The 19,958-nt window shown below is 42.5% G+C and overlaps 1 protein-coding gene and 1 long non-coding RNA gene across 10 annotated transcripts in view; one reads left to right on the top strand and one right to left on the bottom strand.

Moving 5' to 3' along the window:
• Positions 1 to 967: 967 nt before the first annotated feature.
• On the top strand, positions 968 to 13,085 carry LOC141933525 (uncharacterized). Its single transcript, XR_012626108.1, has 3 exons — positions 968 to 1,094; positions 12,189 to 12,347; positions 12,978 to 13,085. It is a non-coding gene; the product is annotated as an uncharacterized LOC141933525 (long non-coding RNA).
• A 2,185-nt stretch (positions 13,086 to 15,270) lies between these two features.
• VPS13D (vacuolar protein sorting 13 homolog D) overlaps positions 15,271 to 19,958 on the bottom strand; it is a 108,745-nt gene continuing 104,057 nt past the window's right edge. For all 9 annotated transcript variants that reach the window (XM_074848261.1, XM_074848268.1, XM_074848264.1 and 6 more), the window contains 2 exons: positions 17,788 to 18,028; positions 15,271 to 16,965 (listed from right to left, as the gene is read on the bottom strand). In XM_074848261.1, the coding sequence (XP_074704362.1) occupies positions 16,834 to 16,965; positions 17,788 to 18,028 (373 nt within the window). In that variant the 3' untranslated portion in view covers positions 15,271 to 16,833. The remainder of the gene's footprint in view (positions 16,966 to 17,787; positions 18,029 to 19,958) is intronic.

Below are 19,958 nucleotides of genomic sequence, written 5' to 3'. Positions count from 1 at the left end.
CTCCGAGTGTTTCATATAGTTTCCTTGTCATGTGGCCATTAAGTTTTATAACCTTTATATTTCAAGTGAAACAATGAATGTGAATTCCTTCTAAATGTCCTAATAGATTCCACATGTTAGCAATTTTTAATATTTTGGTTGCTCAGTAGGTAGCAAACCCGCCTGTGGGACGGTTGGTCTTGGCCACAGACCTCGGACGTTGCCTCGCCGGGGGATAAACTCCCGCTCCCGCCGAGCGGCCGCTGCCTGGTGCCTTGTCCCTCCATCTCATGCCGACGCCTGAGATCACTGTCAAAACACGCTTCGGCACCGCGCTGTCCTGCCAGCAAAGCCCTGAGGGTTTCAGCGAGGCCTGCCAGGAGTCACGCGTGTCACCAGCGGCACAGCCTGGCCCTAGGCGTTAGCCCTCAGGGGTACGGATCTATATGGATCAATGTGGATCTATATGGATCTATGTGGATCTATGCAGATCTATATGGATCTATGCAGATCTATATGGATCTGTAGGCTCCTTCCCCCAGGCCACGCCCTGCAAGGCCCCATGCAGCCATTAACGACCAGCCCCGCCGCACCTGCCTGCAGTCGCAGAACCTTCCAGAGAGATGCTCTCCCAGGTGAGCCAAAAGGGGTTTTTGGGGTGTTTAAGGGGGAGGCAGTGGAAAAAAAAAAACCCAAACAATAAAAGCGACGGCGTTTGTTTGCCCGCGCCGCTGCATGTTGTGAAATGGCGGCAGGCTCGAGCGCCTTCCCCAGGCGGGAAACCCCGCGGAGGGTGGGCGAGGAGGGCACAAAATGGCGGCGGGGCGGGCGCGGGGCTGAGGGTCCAGGGCCAAGGGCAGCCCGAACGGGCCTCGGGTAGACCTGTCCGGAAGGCAGAGAGCGGCCCTTGCTATGGGGGAAGGAGCGGGGCGCGCGTCCAGGGGTGAACGCTAAGTGCTCGTTATCAGCTTGTGAAGGAGTATCAGTACGGCGATACACCCTGATTGCCCGCGATAGCTGCAGGGGAGGCTGGCGACCCGCCTGAGCCGCGACATGCCCTCCAGCCACGGAGACGAGGGCCTGGAGCCCAGCGCCTCGCTGGTGGAAGCCCACAGGTGGGGGGATTTTCCTGTCATTGTCTTTAATTTAATTTCGTTTATCCAAAATTCTCGGTAATTAGCCTGCCCCTTAAGTATGAGGGTCTGCTGTCAGAGTTAATCCAGATACGCGTTCGTGACAGAAGCAACAAGTGGAAGTGTGCTGAACCCTGAGTATCTGGAAGTGGAGGATTTATGTTTGTGAAGGTCTGTCTGCGATCGCAGGGGAAGGAGATTTCCTCCCATTTCCATGGAATCGGCAAGAACAAAAGAACCTGCCAGAGAGACCAAAACGCTTAGTTTCCGATTGCTGTCCTCTTATGTTTTCGTAATAGGGGTTTTTTTTGGGAAGGGGTTGACAGTTTTTTGACCTTTTTTGTTCGATTTTTTTTTTTTTTTTTTTTTAAAAACAGCCGAACCCTGTAAGGGATACATTGAAAAGAGAACATTGGTTTCCTTTAAAGTTCGACCTGTTAATTGTCCTCCTGTACGTTGTCATTTCTAAAGTGAAAGCCGTTTCTCTCTAAACGGCTGGGTTTTCATAAGCTCTTTTCTGTTGTTAACCAACACTGGATTTTTTTGGGATAGGCCAGAATGATTAAAATCGCTGCATCAAGTTTGGTTTGGGTTTTTTTGGGGTTTTTTTGTTTTTTTTAATGAGGTGATTCTTAAACCGCAAGTTGTAAGCTATTTGAGCTGCATTTCAGTTCAGCTTGCCTTTAATTTTCCCATGCTCGTATGGTATCTTTTGAAATATTTTTGATTTTCTGAGTGGTGGATGGAAGGAGCAGAGAACCGGGGTATGTGGCACTTGAACTCCTCGATGGATTTTATGCATCATCTTTGACTTCTGTATCAATCCTATGCCTTTTTGCCTGTCTGTGAATAGTTTCAGCAGTTTGAAGAGGTGTTAAAATCCCTCACAAAGGCTTTGAAAGTTTGCACAAAGAACTCCTTGTATGGAAATTACTGTTGTCTGTTATTTTAATAGTTTAATTATCCTGATGCAATGGTAAGTGAGTATCTGTGCTGATCCTGCTGTTGAGAAATACTGGGTGAGTTACACGATGTGGACTGGGGGGTTGGTGTGTATCCTCTGTTTTCTTATGTAGAGTTTGAAGTTTGATGTCTTCCTGACAACCTCGCATGGCTCTTCTTAGCAATTTTCATGCCTTGAAAATATGCAGGGGTTAAGGTGGGGGATGCAGGATCATGTTCTTTGATAAGGACCCGGGATTCCTTTAATAACAAGGACTCTTTGTTGCAAACTGGTCTTTTGCTACCTTGGTGTGGGAGTGGTGAAGTTTGAAATGGATGATGTTACTAAATTAGTGACCACATCAGAACTACTCTGGTCTGCACTGCTTCCAGACAAGTTAAGCCATATGTCAAGTCAAGGTCATCTGGTGATCCTGAGAAGCCAGTTTAATATTATTCTTAGACCACAAGGAATTTCCACTTACTGTAAAGCTGTCAGGCTGTGTTGTGTCTCCCTCCAAAATCAGTCAGACAGCAACTTTGTGTGTACAGTGATACTGTAATGGAGTTTTGGGGCACTGTGATGATACAGATTATTAATAATAATAAGCTGTTTGTGAGAGTTTCTACTGGAGCTAAAGCAGCTTAGGTGTATCAAAGCTGTGGAACAGATATATGGTCCTTTGTCAGATCAAAGAGTACAGTGAAGTGAAGGTTTACAGGAAACATTTATTCTTCTCAATTAGCAGAGTCTAGTCCCATCCTAACTCACCATCTCATAGAGGCAGAGAGTGCCAGCAGGCAGGTATAAAAGCATGTTGATTATTGGGAGCCCAAGATTAAACATGAAAGAGAGTATTACTGCTCAGTCAAGCAGTGAAACCACGACAGGTTTGGTTTGTGCACTGTTTTCTCATGATGTATCCAGTCATTGAGAAGGCCATCAAATACGCTCTGTGGTGCCCCAGAGAGTGCTGGGAGCAGTCCTGAGCACAGCAGGCAAATAATGAAAGCCTGCCAGAAATGCGTGTTCTTGAGCAGTTTTTCCAGTAGTTTGCATCACCCGATGTGGAGCTCTGACGTGTTGAATCAAGAGGTGGCGTTGGATGTGTTTTCTGGGAGGTGAAACAGGTGCCCTGCTACTGCCTGCACAGTGGGGGTAACTTCAGGATGTTCTTGTCACACTTTTTTTGGGGACAGGGGGAGGATGTGTGGGAAAGTTGTAGACTATCACTGAAAGGGAAACTGTTCTGCAGTTTCTGAGCAGAAGCTTTTCTCTATTCTGCAGTATGAGTAGCTTATGGTGGACGCATAAAGGTCCATGGATCAGGGAAGCCTTTCCTCCAAAGAGCTGCAGTAGCACATCTCACTACCCCAGCCTTTCCTTCACCGACTTCATGGGATTTGAGGGGAGCAAAACCATCTAGGGCCTTCCTGCTTATGCTCTGTGTTACTGCAGTTACTGCTCTGTTCTTTGCAATATTTTAAGTATGTGTGTTTGTTCCTTTTGAGGATCTTGAGCTGCAGAAACGAGGTAGTGGACAAACTGGGCTAATCTGGGAGATTACGAAAGTAGTTGGAAGGGTGTGATAGTCCCTTTACAAGGGCTGCCAGAGTGGAGAAGGGGTCTGTCGTAAGTGACCTGAGGAAGTGCCGCATCCTTGGCAGAGCGTCAGGGTGCAGAGGAGGTGGGGATGCAGGGTGGGTGCCATCCGGCCTTGGGAAAGCTGATAAGCTTGAACACAGTATCAGGCAATGTTGCTGACTGTCGAACTTTTCTGTTTGCTCCTGAGGATGAGGCCTGTTGAAGTTTAGAGCATAAATAATTACTATCTCTCCAGCACGAGGGCTCTCACTCTGTGCTTGGCCCTCTGTCCCAGCCCCCGCTCCATTCAACAGGGTCAGGGAGAAGGGAATAAGAGGCGGTGTCTTTGGCTGACATGAACCCGCTGGGGAGGGATGAGAGGAAGGGGGTCTTGGGGGCTGGGTTCAGAGCAAGGTTAGCCAAATATCAGATAAATTAAGCAAGAGAAACAGACAGCTCAGCTTGCAGTGAACTTTTCACCCAGCTAACCTGTTCCTCACCCTGCATTGCACAGGTGGAGTACAACTCAACTAGAGTACAACCCTTGCTCTCCCTGCCTCTTCCTTTTTTGTCCTGCAGTGTAAAGCATGGCCAAGGGGAGAGCAGGAACTGAAAGGGGTTTGATTTGCTTTTTTGAGTCCAAGAAATATTATAGTTCTAATTCTTGTCTTAAGAGTACTGAAGTTAACACCGCTAATTGCAGAGGGGTTAGTCATTATTTGCTCCAGTGTAGAACAAGGACCAATAATTTCTGGTCATAGAGGATCAGGAAGAAATTCCATACTGGAGAGGGCAGGGAACAAATGACAGTGTCTAAACAGGGATGATTAGAGATTTTTTTTGTGGGAAAATGCAAGACTGGTGGGAATTCAGTGAATTCTGGTGTTTATATTTCTCTGACTTTTCTTCTGCATTTGCACTGTAAGTAAATACAAATAATTGCTGACAGATGTTGTAAAAACATAGCATTATGCTAACCTTTAAGCTTTATTTTTTCTTAGTTAATAATGTATATTGATAATGAGACATGGCGTACTTGGGCTCTTACTGACATCACCTCTATGTAATGGGCTTTGCTCCAGAGGTGTGTTACGGAACCAAGAACTGAATTTGTCCTATTGACCCTTTCCTAAATCCCTACTGCTTCCTTTCCCTCTCTCCTCTCCCAAGAAAGCTCCAAGCAAATTAAAGTTACTGGTTTTTAAGTAGTTTCCTCACCACAATCAGTGCGTAGTGGTGAGGCTGAAGTTTTTGATATGATATGCTTTCTTAGACCATTTTTCTGTTTTGTGGTGTGGAAGATTTGTTGGAGAGTATTATCTGGTAAAGCATTTCAACCTAGTTTTTAGGCTAAAAATTACTGGTTTGAAATTGGGACTGTCGAGTTCTCTTCTGATCTTCCTTTTTCCTTTTCACTCATCATAGGTAAGGAAGGTCTGAAACAGGTAGAAACTGTCTAATGCACAGTATTTCCAGGAGCTAAGACCTCTATTTTTCTGTGTGCATGCCAAAATTCCATAAAACAGGTGTCCTTGCAAGACCTCCTTTAAGAAACTTTTACCACTAGTGCACTTCCACGTGGTGAATGTCGGGAGCTCTGTATCTAAAATGGAAAGAGCATTATATAAACCTAGAGATAATCTCTGACTTCAGGAAGCTGTGAGCCTTCTTGGAACAGTGAATATTTTCACTTTTGCCTCCTGTTCTGCTCAACACAGAATGATGATTTCCACCTCCCATTTTGGATCTGGGAAGGAGTCAAGTTCTTCTTGGACTACCTGTGAATGCCAGTTCACATACAGTTCCTCAGCCACTGCCAGGTTTACCTTAGGCGATGGGCTGCGAAGTAGTGCTGCCAGCACCTCCCTTGGTATCCCAAATTCCTGGGTGCTCAGGAAGGACAGGAGCTCAGACCGACATGACCGTGTTGTCCAGATGTGCGTTCAGGTCAGCCCTGCGCTGCAGCAGAACAGCTGGCTTCAGCTCTCCCAGTGGTGCCACTGGTGGTTACAGGAAGCCTGAGGGGAAGGTATGGGGAAGAAAGCCCATGCCTCTTGTAGAGCTTACTGCTACCATTTGCAGTTTGCTCATGCTTCTCATGCCAGAGGACAAGAATATAATTTTGCTTTCTTAACATTCCCGTATTTTGCCCATCAGGTGAGAAACAAATGCAGATTGGATGCAGAAGCTCAGTATTTCTATTGACAGGAAAGGGCCAAGGTTCTGTAGGTTGGGAAAAGCGGGGGTGTGTTAGAAGAAGGTGTGGAGAAAGGGAGTGTGAACTGTCGTGTGGTTGCCGTTGAGTTCCTGAGCCTGCCTGTTGCTGATGCTACTAGTTGTTTATCAAACAGTTTTTCTTCTCATGCGGTTGTTTAAAAAGATAAAAGAGGTAGTAGAAATCTGCATTAGGCAGCACTGCTCTCTGCTGCCCCTTCCCCTGCAATGACAGGAGCATTTTTGTAGGTTTGGTGAGCCCAATCAGAGAATGGATTCTGTTTAAACTCACTTTTTTTTGTTTGCTTGTTTTGGGCTTTTGTTTTGTTGTTCTGGTTTTGTTGGTTCCCTGGGGATGGTTCTGGCTGGCTAATTTTACAACCTGTAGTTTCAAATGGAAATACCACCACTGGGGAGGGGATGGGGCAAGGACAAGTTCAGTGGTTATCAGATAAGCAAGACTACTCCTTTTCCATCAGTTTAAGAGATTCAGCAGAGCTCTAAGTAACATCATAATCTTCCTAAAGACAAATTTGCTTCTCTGATCTGTCAGTTAGTGTATATTCTCCACAAAAGTTGCTCCCTTTTAGACGTGTTGGTGAAGTTTCCCAGACCTGTTTGGCTATTCACCTTGTGGCTCAAAACCCTTGTGTCATAGCAGGCTTGTTTCTTCTACTGTATTTTTTACTGCCCCTTGAGTGACATCATTTAAATGATGAGACTCTGAGAGATGATTCATACCAAAAAAGATCTAATAATTGTTACCAGTTATTCAGATCAGTGTTACTGATTTCCCGCATCCTCCCACTGGTCCCTTGAGCTCCCCCACCCACTCGTTTTTCCTAATAATTCCCAGGCTTTCTGGGCTCAGTATGCCCTCTTCTGTGTTACTGTGCTAAGGTGTAAGTATCTAGCTCTCCCCAGAGGAACTTTTAGGACTTGGCTGCAGCAACTTGTGTAGGCAGATACGAGCTGGAATTGAACTAGCAAGGTAGATTGACTACTGGCAGTTGCAGTAAATCTTCAAACCACATTCACAGCACATCTTCTACTTTGCTCTGCTGTGGCGTTGGCAGTCTCTGAGGTAGCTAGTTCAAAGCTAGATGAGTAATGTATCTGCAGGCTACAGTGTTGGGGTGCACAGAATACAAACTGGATTCTCTAGAGGAGTTCTGCAAAGAATTACACTAATTACACGCTCTGTGCTAGCAAAGACTTGCACCAGTAGCGACCCCATGTGCTCTGCTGTTCCAGTTTGTAGTTATGATTGTTTCACAAAGATCTTCAACTCATGAGGCTTGTTTCTCCAGCACTGCAAATTGAAATCTGTATTGTGCAGTGATTCCTATTGTCAGTGTAGGCAGTAAGCAGCTGTTGAGAGCAGCCATATTTTCTTCAATCAGCTCCGCAGTCTGGCCCCCCTTTTCCCATCATGGTCTTCTCTTTTCATATCCCTATGTATTCTTCCTTGATCTTGTCTGTCTAAGTCCCTTCCACATCTGTATTCTCATTTCTCTTACCTTCCTTGCTCATTCTCTCTCTCAGTAATTTCTTCTGTTGGCAGGAACACACTTGATTTTGCCCAGTGTTAGATGGATCTAGAGTCCCAGAGATGAAAAAGGGTGAGGCTGGATCAGTTCTGGATGCCCACAATGAAATATTTCAGAACACATTGTCATTAGGGCAGCTGAAGTTCTAAAGCTGATTTTAGAGGTATTTTTAGTAGTGTTACTGTCTTGTTCAAGGCCTAAAAGAAACTAAAAAAACAGAGGCATACAGTTGACGGCTCTACAGAGTTGTTCTCCCCTAAGCAAGGAAAACAGCATTCACCCTCCCTATTTATTAGCCCCGGGGGCGGGGTGTTAATCTGATTTTTGGGGGGTGGGAGAGTTGTTAGTTTGTTGAAATTTGTGCTGTCAACGATGCTTATACAGGAAGTGAAAAGCCACTTCTGTTGTGGAGCTCATTTGTTCACTCTTGCTGGGAGGGGTTGGGACGGCAACAAGTGAAAATAAGAATGTTCTTCCCAATATTTGAGGTGAGTTGCTCATTTCACAGTGGCAAGGAGAATGAAAAGGATATTGAGGGAACAGGACACAGAGACAAGGTCTTAGTGAGAGGACATAGAGGTCCTTCAGACAGCATATATGCAATTCTGTGCATCCTTCAGATGACTAATAAAAAACCAGTCAATTTCCTAGTACTCCAATTTTTTTAAAGGAAAAAAACCCTCTTGTTTGGGGTTTTCCTACAGAGGAGATACAAGGACATTTTAAAATATTAAAGGGATCTAAAGCATAAGCCATCCCTTGCGCAGGATTCCTGGATTTTCTAGCTCACTTATGGGTTATTTTGGTGGTTCTAAGCCATGCAAATAAGATGATCAGAAGGACTGTGGCTTGTTAGCCATGTTTCTGCAGTCTGTGAACTTAGCCCCCGAAGAAGCCAACAGCTCTTCTGGAGAGAGCTGCTTCACATAGCAACCTCCTCTTGTGCTGGACTGTATTCACTGCTCGGTTCAGGGGTGAAAAGTCCTGTGTAGCTTGTGTTGGCCTAGCAGAATGAGCTCACACGAAAAGAGCAGTATAGCTGCCCCCTTTCTTCCTTTCTGGAAAAGCAAGTGAATTTATGGCTGTTCTTGTGTGTGTAGTAAAGCTGGCACCACAAGCCCTACTTTGTCAGCAGTAGGACAGTTGAGGGGAAGAAAAGCTTGGTGTAACCTTTGGTATGTTATTTATTATCACTTTGCAGCCCCCTGGAAAATGAACTTTAGAAAATTCTGAGCCGATGGTAACGGTGAACACTGGGAAAACCCGGGAATCAGCAAATCCATTGTGTTGTGCTGACAGAAAGATACTGTTACAACACACTTTAGCTGCCAACTTGCTGCAGTCACTCAATCCATCATGGTGGGCTGTTGGATCACAAGCCAGTGAAACTCAGCCTGGCGTGTTATTTTAGTCTTACATGGACTGTGAGATAAACGGGGCATGAACCGGCCCCCTGGCAGGGGGTCGACCCCTAGCGCCCTCATTAAAGTGCCAATCAAAAAGAGTAATGGAACAGGGAATGGAAAGCTGGCTTCTTCAGCCTGTTACTGCTTGCAGGCTGAGCAACTTTCACAAGCCAAGGGAAACATTTCTCTTCTGAATAGGAGCCAGGCCTCCAGAAATACCTCCTCTCTGCTTGTCTCTGAGAGCAGTGCTGAGGCTCTTCCGGGTGTCTTGCTTGTGCTGGAAACCTGTTGCTTACTACTACGTGTTCAGTGCAGGTAGTGGGAAGAAGTGTTGCTAAATGCAACCCAGAAAGGGTGCAGGTGTTTGTTCTGTGGAACATGCAGGCACTGTGCTGTGTTGCCTTGGTCATCAGTCGGTCAGTGGTGTGGTTTCTGTAGCAAATTGCTCATATTTCAGCATTTGTGCATGAAAGATGCAGAGAACCCTGCTTTCTCCCCATAGCAGTCCAGGTACCAACGTGAGTCTAGAAGGCTTGCTCATGTGTGCAGGGTGCGAAAGTGAATTCTTGTGCTGTGTGGGGGTTATTTCAGGCTTCCACAGGAACCCACAGCAAATAGATCCTGTGGGTGAATGTACAGCTAAGGCTCCGGCACATATGCAGGGCTAACTGCCTGTCACTGATGGTTAATATTTCAGTGTAACCTCTGCTTTGAGAATGGATGCTCAAATTCTGAGTGCACCCAACACTGCTGATGCTGGGGGAATTTCTGTATGTCCTGTGCTGCATGCTGGGTTCCTGGTATAAACACCTGTTCTTCTGCACCTCAACTTCCCTCTGGTCTGTGCTTGAAGGAGAGGGCAAAAAGGTAACTACTGAAAAGAAAGAAAGGTGGGTGAAGGTCTGTGTCTTACGTGGATTTAGTGCTTGAGATCAGGAAGCTCAAAGCTGGGGAGTTAGCTCTTAAAGCTTCTTATAAATGTCAGCTCTTGCTGTGATCTCAGTGTGATTATGAACTTGGCAGCATTTGCTCACGTTTTATCAGCAGATAGGTTTTCTGGGTGGATATTGGTTTGGTTTAAAATATTATTTTTTTTTAATGGGTAGGATCAGCAGTTGGAATTAGTGAAGCAAAATGTATAAATAGTAACTAGTGTCATGCTACAAGACCTAAGAGCAAGCACTGTGAGTAATAGATTCTCGTGGCACAGAACTAACAAGGTGGACCCATTTCAGGTTGACTTACTGTTGCATACTGAGGCTGGAACAGGGTAGGGAAGCCCTTAAGAAACATTATTGGAAACTAATACAGGTAGCAAGTAAATAGCATGAGTAGAGATCAGCTTTATACTGGGCTAGGTCGGAAGGAATAATTTTATCCTTTTAGATACAGTATTGTGTTCTTGTATTCTACATGTACCTGTCTGAACTCGGGGTGTAAAGATGCTGTCTCTGCGTAATCCTCTGAAGACTCATAGTGCAACTGCTGTTATACCACAAATAAAGATGTATTCTGGCACAGAAGTAGTGCTAAATATAATCTTCACATTTCTGGGATGTTTACCTCAAATACTGTTTCCTCCATACTTTGAGATTAAAAGAAATCCTGAAAAATGTATTGGCACACACAGGGTTATTCAGAGGGCCCAGAATTGCACATTTGCAGAGGGAAAACATCGCTGGTGGTGTTCTCTCTGGTATTTGTGTTGCTGTCTCGGGGGCTTGACCTTACCAAAATAAGGCTGGGTGGGGAGTCTGGTCCTGCAAATGGTGGTTTGCTTTTCCTTTCCCTTCTTTTCTTTTTTTTCCTTCCCCTCCCACCAAAACTATATGCAGGCACAAATTTTTTGCTACATCATTATTTTGATACCCGGTGGTTTGTACTGCTGATTGTCCATTGTTGGCCAAGGGCCTTGAAGCAACAGTCGTTAGGAAAGGTGAGTCACCCTCCCAGGTCAAAGCAAATGTTTGCTGTTGCTGTGTCTGGAGGGCTGAGGGATAGCTGGTATGATAGATTTCTCTTGTTACAATTCCTCTGCAGCTGCAGCATCCAGGGGCCTTTTTTTGCTGGTATTTTCAGTGTGCAGAAACAATTGTTCTGTAGCTCCTGTACACAATCCTTGTCCTTTGGGTGACCCATCCATTGTAAATGCACATGAAAGCTGTTTACTTCTCTCATGGCCTTTTAGTACTTTTGAGTCAGACCAGAGTAGGCCTGAGGTGCAAGGTTGTTCTTATCCATTGAGAGAACTCTTTGTGCTGGGCACGTTGCTTGGGCAATAGTGTGTCAGCTACAGAGAAAAAAAACCCAAAACCAAACCCAAAAAACCCCGCAAACCCAAAAGCCCCTTGTGATACTGGAGTCCGGCTGCATTGAGGCAACATAACTGTACAACAGGCCATTAATAGAATTGATATAATGCGGTAGGCATGCGTCTCTTATGTAACTGCAGTTCGCTCCAAGATTATTTTTATTTCCATACTAGAATGTGCTGTAGCTCTACTGAGGAAAATAGCGCAAAAAATTTATTTTTTTCCCCAGTGTTTGTCAGTGGTTAATGAGTAACCTTTTTTACTGTTTTTGGCAAGCCTCCTTTCATGTGATTAACGCTGCACTCTTACATCGATGGGACACGTGCAAATCTGGTCACAGTGTGAGGAACCAGCCTTATGTACACATCTGGTGCCGTTTTTTTTTTTTCCCTCACAGTCTCCCACTTCAGAAAATCTGCTGATAGAGAGCTATGTTCAGTCAAACCGATCTGTCCCCTCTGATAATGAAACGTTTTCTCAGCTAGGTAACTTTATGGTAGTGCTGAGGCCGATGGCTTTGCACTGTCCCAGTTTTAAGGCTGTTGGGAGCTTTGGGCCAACTACCAGTAGGCTGTAATACATAGCCTGTAGTAAAGTTGAAGCAATAATACAAGTGGGGAATTGGAAGTGTTTTGGTCCTAGTCCTGCATTTGATAAAACTAAGCATCATACCATGTATGATTCAGAGCCTAAATTTTGCGGAAGTCAGGACTGGAATGCAAAACACTGGGCATAGTTGTTTTTTTTTGTTTTTTCCCCAGAAAAATAAGACTATGTGTTCCTTCTTCTGTAACAACTATGCTTTTAAGAATAGAGGAGTTTGGAGTATGGCCATCGATTTTCAGTATAATTTTTTTAAAGAAAAGTATGAGTATGGATGTATATATCTTCAGGGGGGGTGGGGTGGGGTGTGTATTAAAAAAAGAAGTATATAAGCATACACACACAGAGTGTTATTCTTTGCAAGAAACCAAGTTGTATAAGTGGATTTTGAGGAACTGTTGCCTTAATTGTGTTTTGGTGTTGTTTGTGTTTGTTTGTTTTTGGTTTTTTTTCTATCTTTGAAGAGCACACTCCTGGAAACCTGCTTTTTTAGACCAGGGTACCAGAGGTGGAATCACTGTGATTAGCAAATAGAGGCATGTTCTTCCAAGAAGAAAAGCAGAGCAAGCAAGGTTATTCCTAGAGGGATCGTCATGGAGTGGTTCGTACACTGTAGGAAACAGGTCAGTGCTGTGTTGCAGAGAAAATAGAAGTTAAAAATATATATAGATGGCCTAGGATCCTACAAAGTAAGTACTTTATTGATGAGAAAATAGATAAATGCTGAAAACCATCATGCAGTCTAGAATATGGGGATAGCAAATAGATCAAAACCTCGTCATAAGGAAATGTTATGATTATTTTTCTCTTCTGAGATGTGGACCATTTAGCCACTTACATTCTCTCCACAAAAATGTAAGCACTGCACTTTTTTGGTAAACAGCCTTCACAAGCTGTTCAGATAGTAAGTATCATCTAGTTGATTTATTGGAAATTATTCAGGAGCAGAAGGAAGGGAAGGATATTGTTCATGTGGTGCACACAGTTCACCTCATTTCGGGCATACCTCATTTTGTATTTCCTGTTTCATTGCCTAGACTTTATTTAGAAATGGCCAAGTTTAAGTAGGTAACAGATTTACTTATGATCCCATCATGACTATAACAAAAAGTCTGTTTCAAGCTTGATCATACCATAGTAAGATGCATAAACCCTCATCCCTGGTTTGAGTCCAGTGTCAAAAAGTTACCAAACTTTTTTTTTTTCCAGTTTATTCTGTGACTTCAAAAAGTGATTAATTTCTCTTCTTCCAGAGGCAAGTGGGAGGAGTAGATAAGGTGTCTGCCCACCTGTACTGTGTTAGATCCTGCTACCTGCTGAGGTCTGTCTCCAGGAATTACATTTGGTTACAAAATCCTGTATTGGTGAGTGGGGTGTTTTTTGCCTCTTTAGCAGCCATATTATGCACATGGTCCCTGCATCTTAATACTTCTGCATTACCAGCTTGTTTACCAGGAATACTGTTTCCTCAGCAAAAAAGGTCTCTCAGTGGCCTTGTCACATTCTTGTTAGCTATGAGCATATCATAGAGCTTAAAACAATATGCTCCAAAAATAGTAATTCTCCATGTTTTGATTGCTTTGTCAGATACAGGGCAGCAAAACAGAGGTTTGCAGCCACAGCTGTGGATTTAGGTCAGAACAGAAAGGACTTTTGTAGTTCTGCTTGTCCAGAATTGCTTCTAGAATAAAATGACATCGCCATCTGTGCTCTTATGTCTCTTTTGCACATTGAAAACCTGCTTACCTCATTCAGTCACAAGTCTGTCTCATTTTAGTGACAGCAGAACACATGGGTCTGGGTAAGTGTTAGAAATATTAGGATGCATTTTTCGCACATAAAATTATATTAATACCTGAAGTGCCATTTTTTTCTGGAAGTGTATTGTTTGACTTAACGCTGGCATTGCCTAGCTTGGGTAGGTGACATGTACTGTGAGGTGTTGCTGTAGCACAAAAGCATTTATCAGCCCTGCTGGTCACCCAGATGTGTGGGAAAGATCGCTGGATTTTATTTTATAGGATGTGCTTTTTCTTCTAATTTTCTAAGTTTCAGTAACTTAGCACCTAGATTTCCTGCTCTTAAATGACTTCTGGAAAATCAGACCATCTCAAACAGATTATCTGAGTGTCCAGACAGAGAAATGCAGTGTAAGTCTGGGTCTCACCTACAGTGACAACCAACATTCCAGGGGGCTGTCCAGGTTTTACCTCAAACAGCAGAAGTACATGATGTGAGAACAGTCTTGAGCTGTTCTGCCCTTCAGGAGGCATATGCCTAACTTGGAGAATTATTCATTCCTGTCCTCTATAGTAATTTTCTGTTCCTGCACATAATTAATGGTTTTGCAAGCAAGGGCACATGTAGAGTGTCGGTGGAATCAAATTATTGCACTTCTCCAGAATTACGGTGAAATAGCTCTTATGTCAATAATCTTTATTTTACACTTCTTCAGTAGTAATTCCAGCAAGAAAACAAAGTTGGTCAGGGTTGGCAGAGAACAAGTTGTACAGTTCTCAGCAAAATATAGGTAAAATCAAAGCTAATGGGCTGAAACTAAGTATTTCTACCTCAGCCTATCACAGCATGGGTTATAGGGTTTTTGAAATACTACCTGCGTTGTTGATTTAATCTTTATCAAGAGTGTGAAGGTGAACAGCTTTTCATAAAGACTTGAGCAAAGAGGCATGAAAAAGCAGTCTTCCCTGCATTGTATTGGCTGTGTGCTAAAGACAGTGGGCAGGGGGAGAAAGCTGTGTTACTGTCTCTCATCAGTGAATTTTTTCCTCTCCAGCTTCTGAAATTTGAAGACTAAATCTGCTTTCATTGCTGCAGCAATCACACCTCTTCCAATGAAACCAGGCTGAACAGGGTAAGCATGCTGTCTTCATCGGGCTCAGAATCCGAATAACTTTGCAGAATTTGGTAAATGGAACTATTACATCGGCCTGTCTGCTTACAGCTTGTGTGTGAGTTCTTAAGAATTGGAGTGAAAGCTGGAGACTTGCACTTACTCTCCACAGCCTCTGTAAACTATTTTTGAGTATGGCTCCTGGAATCTGCAAGTTATATTTATTCACTGAGTAATGATGTTAGTAGTGCCAATAGCAATAGGAAGTCCACAGTAAGAGTTCTGAAATTATACAAAAATAGTTGGGTTACAGCAATAAATAACATCATTTGTGCTTTTAAAAAAACAAAGTTCTGATTCAATTTGGTTTGGAATGCTAAATGAGGCAATATGCTGCTTTCGGCTGTGCCTGTGCATCCCTCCCTGTCATCAGCGCCGTGGATGTGCCCCTCGGAGAAAACCTGGCCTCGCCTCCAGCCGTGTTCCTTAACTAATCGTAACAAAACTTAAGTATTCAAGCCATTCTCCTGGAAATTCTCAACACAGAGCAGCGAACTGGTTTTTATGTTCCTTCCCCAGCTGCTTACCATCTAGATATTTGCTGCATTAGAAAGAATTTTACAGGGGAGAGAAGCAGGGAACCTTGGTAGCAGAGTCCAACAGGACTGACACATTAAAGCACTGTTGAGCCAATGCACTTGTTGAATTCTACACTTTTACTTAAAAATTATACAGAGCAATATACAAAAGTGATGCATTAAATCAGTTTCATTTGTGTAATGGACCTTTATGGATTTTGATTTCCAGTCACAGACCATACACACATCGACTGATACCACGTTTTTGCCTTAGACAATAATCCTCTGCCTTTCACTTTATAAGAGTTGAGAACTGGTTTAATTCTAACCTTCAGTTTAAAAATATTCCTGTATGCCTTTATGAAAGGATATTAAAAGGTAAACTAAGTTGAAAGTAAAGCTATAGTGGGGCTCTTTACTTTGAGTCAAAGGTTTACAAAATAAGGCTTCTAGTACTCAGCAGTTTCAGGGGAGTGGTGTTTTCACACTTGCCCAGCAAAATGCCGTAGCGCAAGCAGCCATTCCACACAGCGCCTGACCTGGCTCCGGGACGCCAACGTGAAAATGCAATTTCCTCATTTCTGTGAATAAAGGTATATAAGTACCCTCATTCCTCAATCTTCAGCTTGGTTAAAGTTGATGAGACAAATACTGGTTTGATGTACAACATTTGAAAAACACGTTGTTGTTTTTTATTTCGGAAATCTTAATTTTGAAGAGGTGGCTCTGAAGCCAATGATGCAGTGATTTCCTCCCCCCTAGCATTTCCAATGCTAGCAGAATTCCACACTAACCAGCCAACTATATACACTTAATCTGAGTGAAGGGAAAAACTGAAGTTAAAGATTTCAATTTCTAAGGCTGCTCACTTGGACTATTTTAAAAATAACTCAGAGGCAGGGGCCTTCAGAGGTGTGGACTTGTCGAGGTTTGAGTGCTGTATTCAGAACAGAATCAGCTGCTTGTTTTCTAGTGTTTTGAAAATGTAATTGAATTAGTGAGTCCTCACTGCAATATTTAACAAAATGCAATTTTTGTTAAAAACGAGGATGACATTTCAGTGGAACACTAGGTATGCGTGCATTTAGCTGTACTAGTGATTTAAGAAAAAAACCCCAAAAACCAACAACCCACCCCAAACAATGCACCCTAATCACATTGTTAAAACTCCAAACTACTGGATGTCTGTGCTCCAACAGCTGCAGTTAACTCCTATTTTTCTTTTATTTTTTAAACTTTTATCTACATTCCTGCACTGTGAAAATCATCTTTCTCAAGAAAAAAAAAGAGAGAGAGAAGGGCTAGTTTCAGGTAGTGCAGTAAGACTCAGTATAGCTCCTTTAATTTCTTTACACAGTAAACAGACTTCTATTTATACCAACACCCTGATCTGTACTTTCTTATTTACATGAAACACTTTTACATATATACATGTTAGCAAAATACAGGGCTTCTCCCAGAACCAAATGCATTTCAGCTCTACCTTTGTTATACAACTAATACTTTTTTTTTTTTTTTTAAAGAAAGCCCACCTCACTTGTTTCTTATGCACAATGATTCCATTTAGCTAAATACTCAAATTGTATTTCTTTCCTTCCCATGTAGTACTCGCTCTAGTTACAGAATACCATCAGTTCCAGGCAGATACTTGCAATTCACTGTGGCAGTAAGGGAGAGGGTTCAAGAGTCCAGCTCTAATTGTTCTTGATTTTCACTGAGTCTTAACATAAGCTGTTGTTCGTAATAAAGGCTCTTTGCATAGTTTATTTCTTGAGATAGCTTTACTGCAAGAACTTCAGATTTCACTTTCACCTGCAAAGAGAAATGTGATTTTTCTTAATGTGGTACTTCTATCATCTAAAGCAGAATATATTTATTTTTTTATTACTTCACTAACTGAGGGGATTAGGTTTGAGGTCTCCTGTAAGGAACAGAAATGTTTCAGTGGAGATTCCTTCTCAGTGCTGAGGCTGAAGTAAGAAAGAAGTGAGAGAGAGGGAGAGACAGGTAAAGAGCGACAGGTATCTTGGGATGAGAGCAGAAACATCTTGCAATATCTGAAGTTATGTCCTTTGCTTCCCCTCCTTCCTTTTATGTGGCTTGTCTGTTTGGAATGTAAACTGGCTTGGGTCAGGGGTGAGCTTGTAACCTTGCATGTCAAACAGACCCCTGAGCAACTACTGTAATGGAGCAAAAAAGCCCTGTAATGGGTTTTAGAAGTGAGAGTTCTGATTAACATAAACACTCTTTCCAATCTTAGATACTCTGCAGTAAAAAAATACTACATATTTACAGGAGGACAAGAGTAAATAGGCAGTAAAGTACTTAAGTTTCATGTATGCATTGTAAAGTTGAAAGCATTTCTCAGGTAAATATACATTTCCTACTGTAACTTTTCTTCCTGCAGGAATATTTTAGGTTTTGCCTTCAGCTTTTCTCAGGAGTTTAGGCAGCAAGTTCTATTGTTGCCTAAACTTTTTCGGCAGTAGCTATTTCACTGCTGACACAACAAAGCTTTCATTGTTATGCAGCACAGGCAACCAAACACTAATGACTACAAACACTTTCAGCGACTGCTTGAAAAGGAGAAAAGAAACCCCCTCGTGGATGAAACAATAGGTGCTAGATCCTTACCATTGGCTTTTGTTGTGAGGGGCCGGGCATTGCTACGCCACTACTTGTATTAACAGCTTTCTTCGTCAGCTGTATATACACGTTCCCGTGGTCTTTGGAAACAAGGCAGTGGTAGAGATCATCATACTTGACTTCCAGGAAGATGGCCTCGCGGTCGGTGTAATCGCCACTCTTCAGGAAATAAACAGCTTTAGATGAAATGAGAACACAATAGCTGTCTATGTTCTCCACTGCTATGAAGCTGCAAAGAAGAAAAAAAAAAAGACTCACTTGAAGCTAAAAATAGTAAACTAACAAATGTCTTCACCTGTTATGTTTTGAGTGACCTTTAGAAGTCTTCCAGAAAAATTAATAGCGTAACATGTACAATTCATCTGTATTTAATTTAAACTGTTCTAAAAATCAAGCCGATGAAGTACCCTCTCACCCAGTTAAAAAAGATCATGCTGTAAATCAAATATTAGTGCTAAATGCCTGGCTTCTAGCTTTGGCCATTAAAAGGCCATATAAAAATATCCTTTAACAAGACTTAAGAAGAGTAATTTCCTTGCAGTGGAACACTCCAAGTCCTAATGCTGAAGTTTAATTGTAACTAACTTCGGTTCCGTTGCTGATATGGGAATGGTCTGTAGACATTTATGACAAGAGCATTATCCTTCTACACACTGTAAACCCACTGGGCTTCCTTTTACCACACACCTCCCTTGCCTTTAAAAACAAAAAACAAGTTTAACCTGCTGCCTGGATCAGTAGCTAGAAAAGAGAAATTAGCTGTTTAACACTGGGGTGAAAGGTTAAGCAGCAAGCAGGTTTCCCCAGAGAGATTAGTCTGAGTGATGAATAGTAGAGGTAGAAATGAGTGAGTTAAGAATATTGAGAATTATGATGGCTGAAAAGGTTGATGTGTAAAAAAGTAACAGTAAGGAATGCAGAAGTGAAAGAGATACTTCATGTACAAATGCTTCTCCTCCACTTCTGATTTACTACTGAAATGAACCTCATTGGTGGGTTTTTTAAAATGCTGAAAAGTTCAGAAAAATGAAGTATTAATTCATACCTAAGGAAGAGTGCTAAATAGAGTAATAATGCTCTGTCAACAAGCATATCTGTAAAACTAAGAGTCTCATCCTGTCAGGGAGGTTCAAACTTACTATTTTGTGAACCCGTTGCTTTTACAAATCTGTCTGCTGTTGTCCTCATACATTCTGCAAAATACTTTGGTGTCTTTGAAATCAGTGAAGACTGTTGGTACTAAGAGTTCTTGGTAGATCAGAAAAGCTACCATCTCCAAAATGACCATCAGCTCTACCCTTTAAGTAACACTTTGCACAAATTACTCCGAGCTATACCCAAATAAACCCGTAGCTATAAATGGAGTTTTAATAGCCAAAAATATTTCAAGAGGTCAGATCATGGTTTCTTTTTGTGGTATAAAAGAATCATTCCAGTAATTTTCTATTAATAGGCCTCTGAAAGATGGTATTGTGCACTGAACTCGTCTTTTCCCTGCCTGATGCCTCCTAGCCATGTCAGCTGACTAACGCCCTTGCTTCCATGAACCTGAGAAAGGCGCACGCGCTTACTCAAGTTGACAACTTCCATTTTCATTTAAGTGCTGAGAAGAGCACAGCCATTCTAATAAAAAAAAGGCCTGTAATGTACTTTGCCCAGCTCTAACCTTGGGTAAAACTAAGACATAGGATAATTGATTTGTGTTCCTTTAAGTAAAGCAAAACGGACAAAAATGTGTATTTCAGCTTAAAAAACCCTCATATTTGAAATATGAGGTTCCTATTTATGTTAACACAGTTACTGAAACTAGCACTTGCCCCTCAGTTTTCCATCAGAGTTCAAACACTTCAGGGTAAGGTTTTGTCTTTGAAATAAGTAGGATGGAGAGTGGTATTTTTTATGAAGTGTCATAGAAAACTTGATTTTAAAGTAGCGCAACATTATAGTCTGCAGAATAAAAGTCTTCTTCCTTTGGACAGGCACATAACAGCAAGTAGAGTATTTTACAGCAATCCCAGCTCTGCTCGGGTCAGCCTTCCACTAGAAGCAGAACTAGAGGAAACTTGCCAGCACATTGGCTTTCTCTGCTGCTTCTCCAGCGGGGGAAGAAGATTAAAAGGTGATTATCAGAAACCCCTAATACTGTGTCACAGCAAAGT

Source organism: Strix aluco, chromosome 22 (genome assembly GCF_031877795.1).
Source record: "Strix aluco isolate bStrAlu1 chromosome 22, bStrAlu1.hap1, whole genome shotgun sequence".
Taxonomy (NCBI): domain Eukaryota; kingdom Metazoa; phylum Chordata; class Aves; order Strigiformes; family Strigidae; genus Strix; species Strix aluco.
The sequence above is the reverse complement of the archived record's forward strand: the minus strand, read 5'-3'. Positions and strand labels throughout refer to the sequence as shown.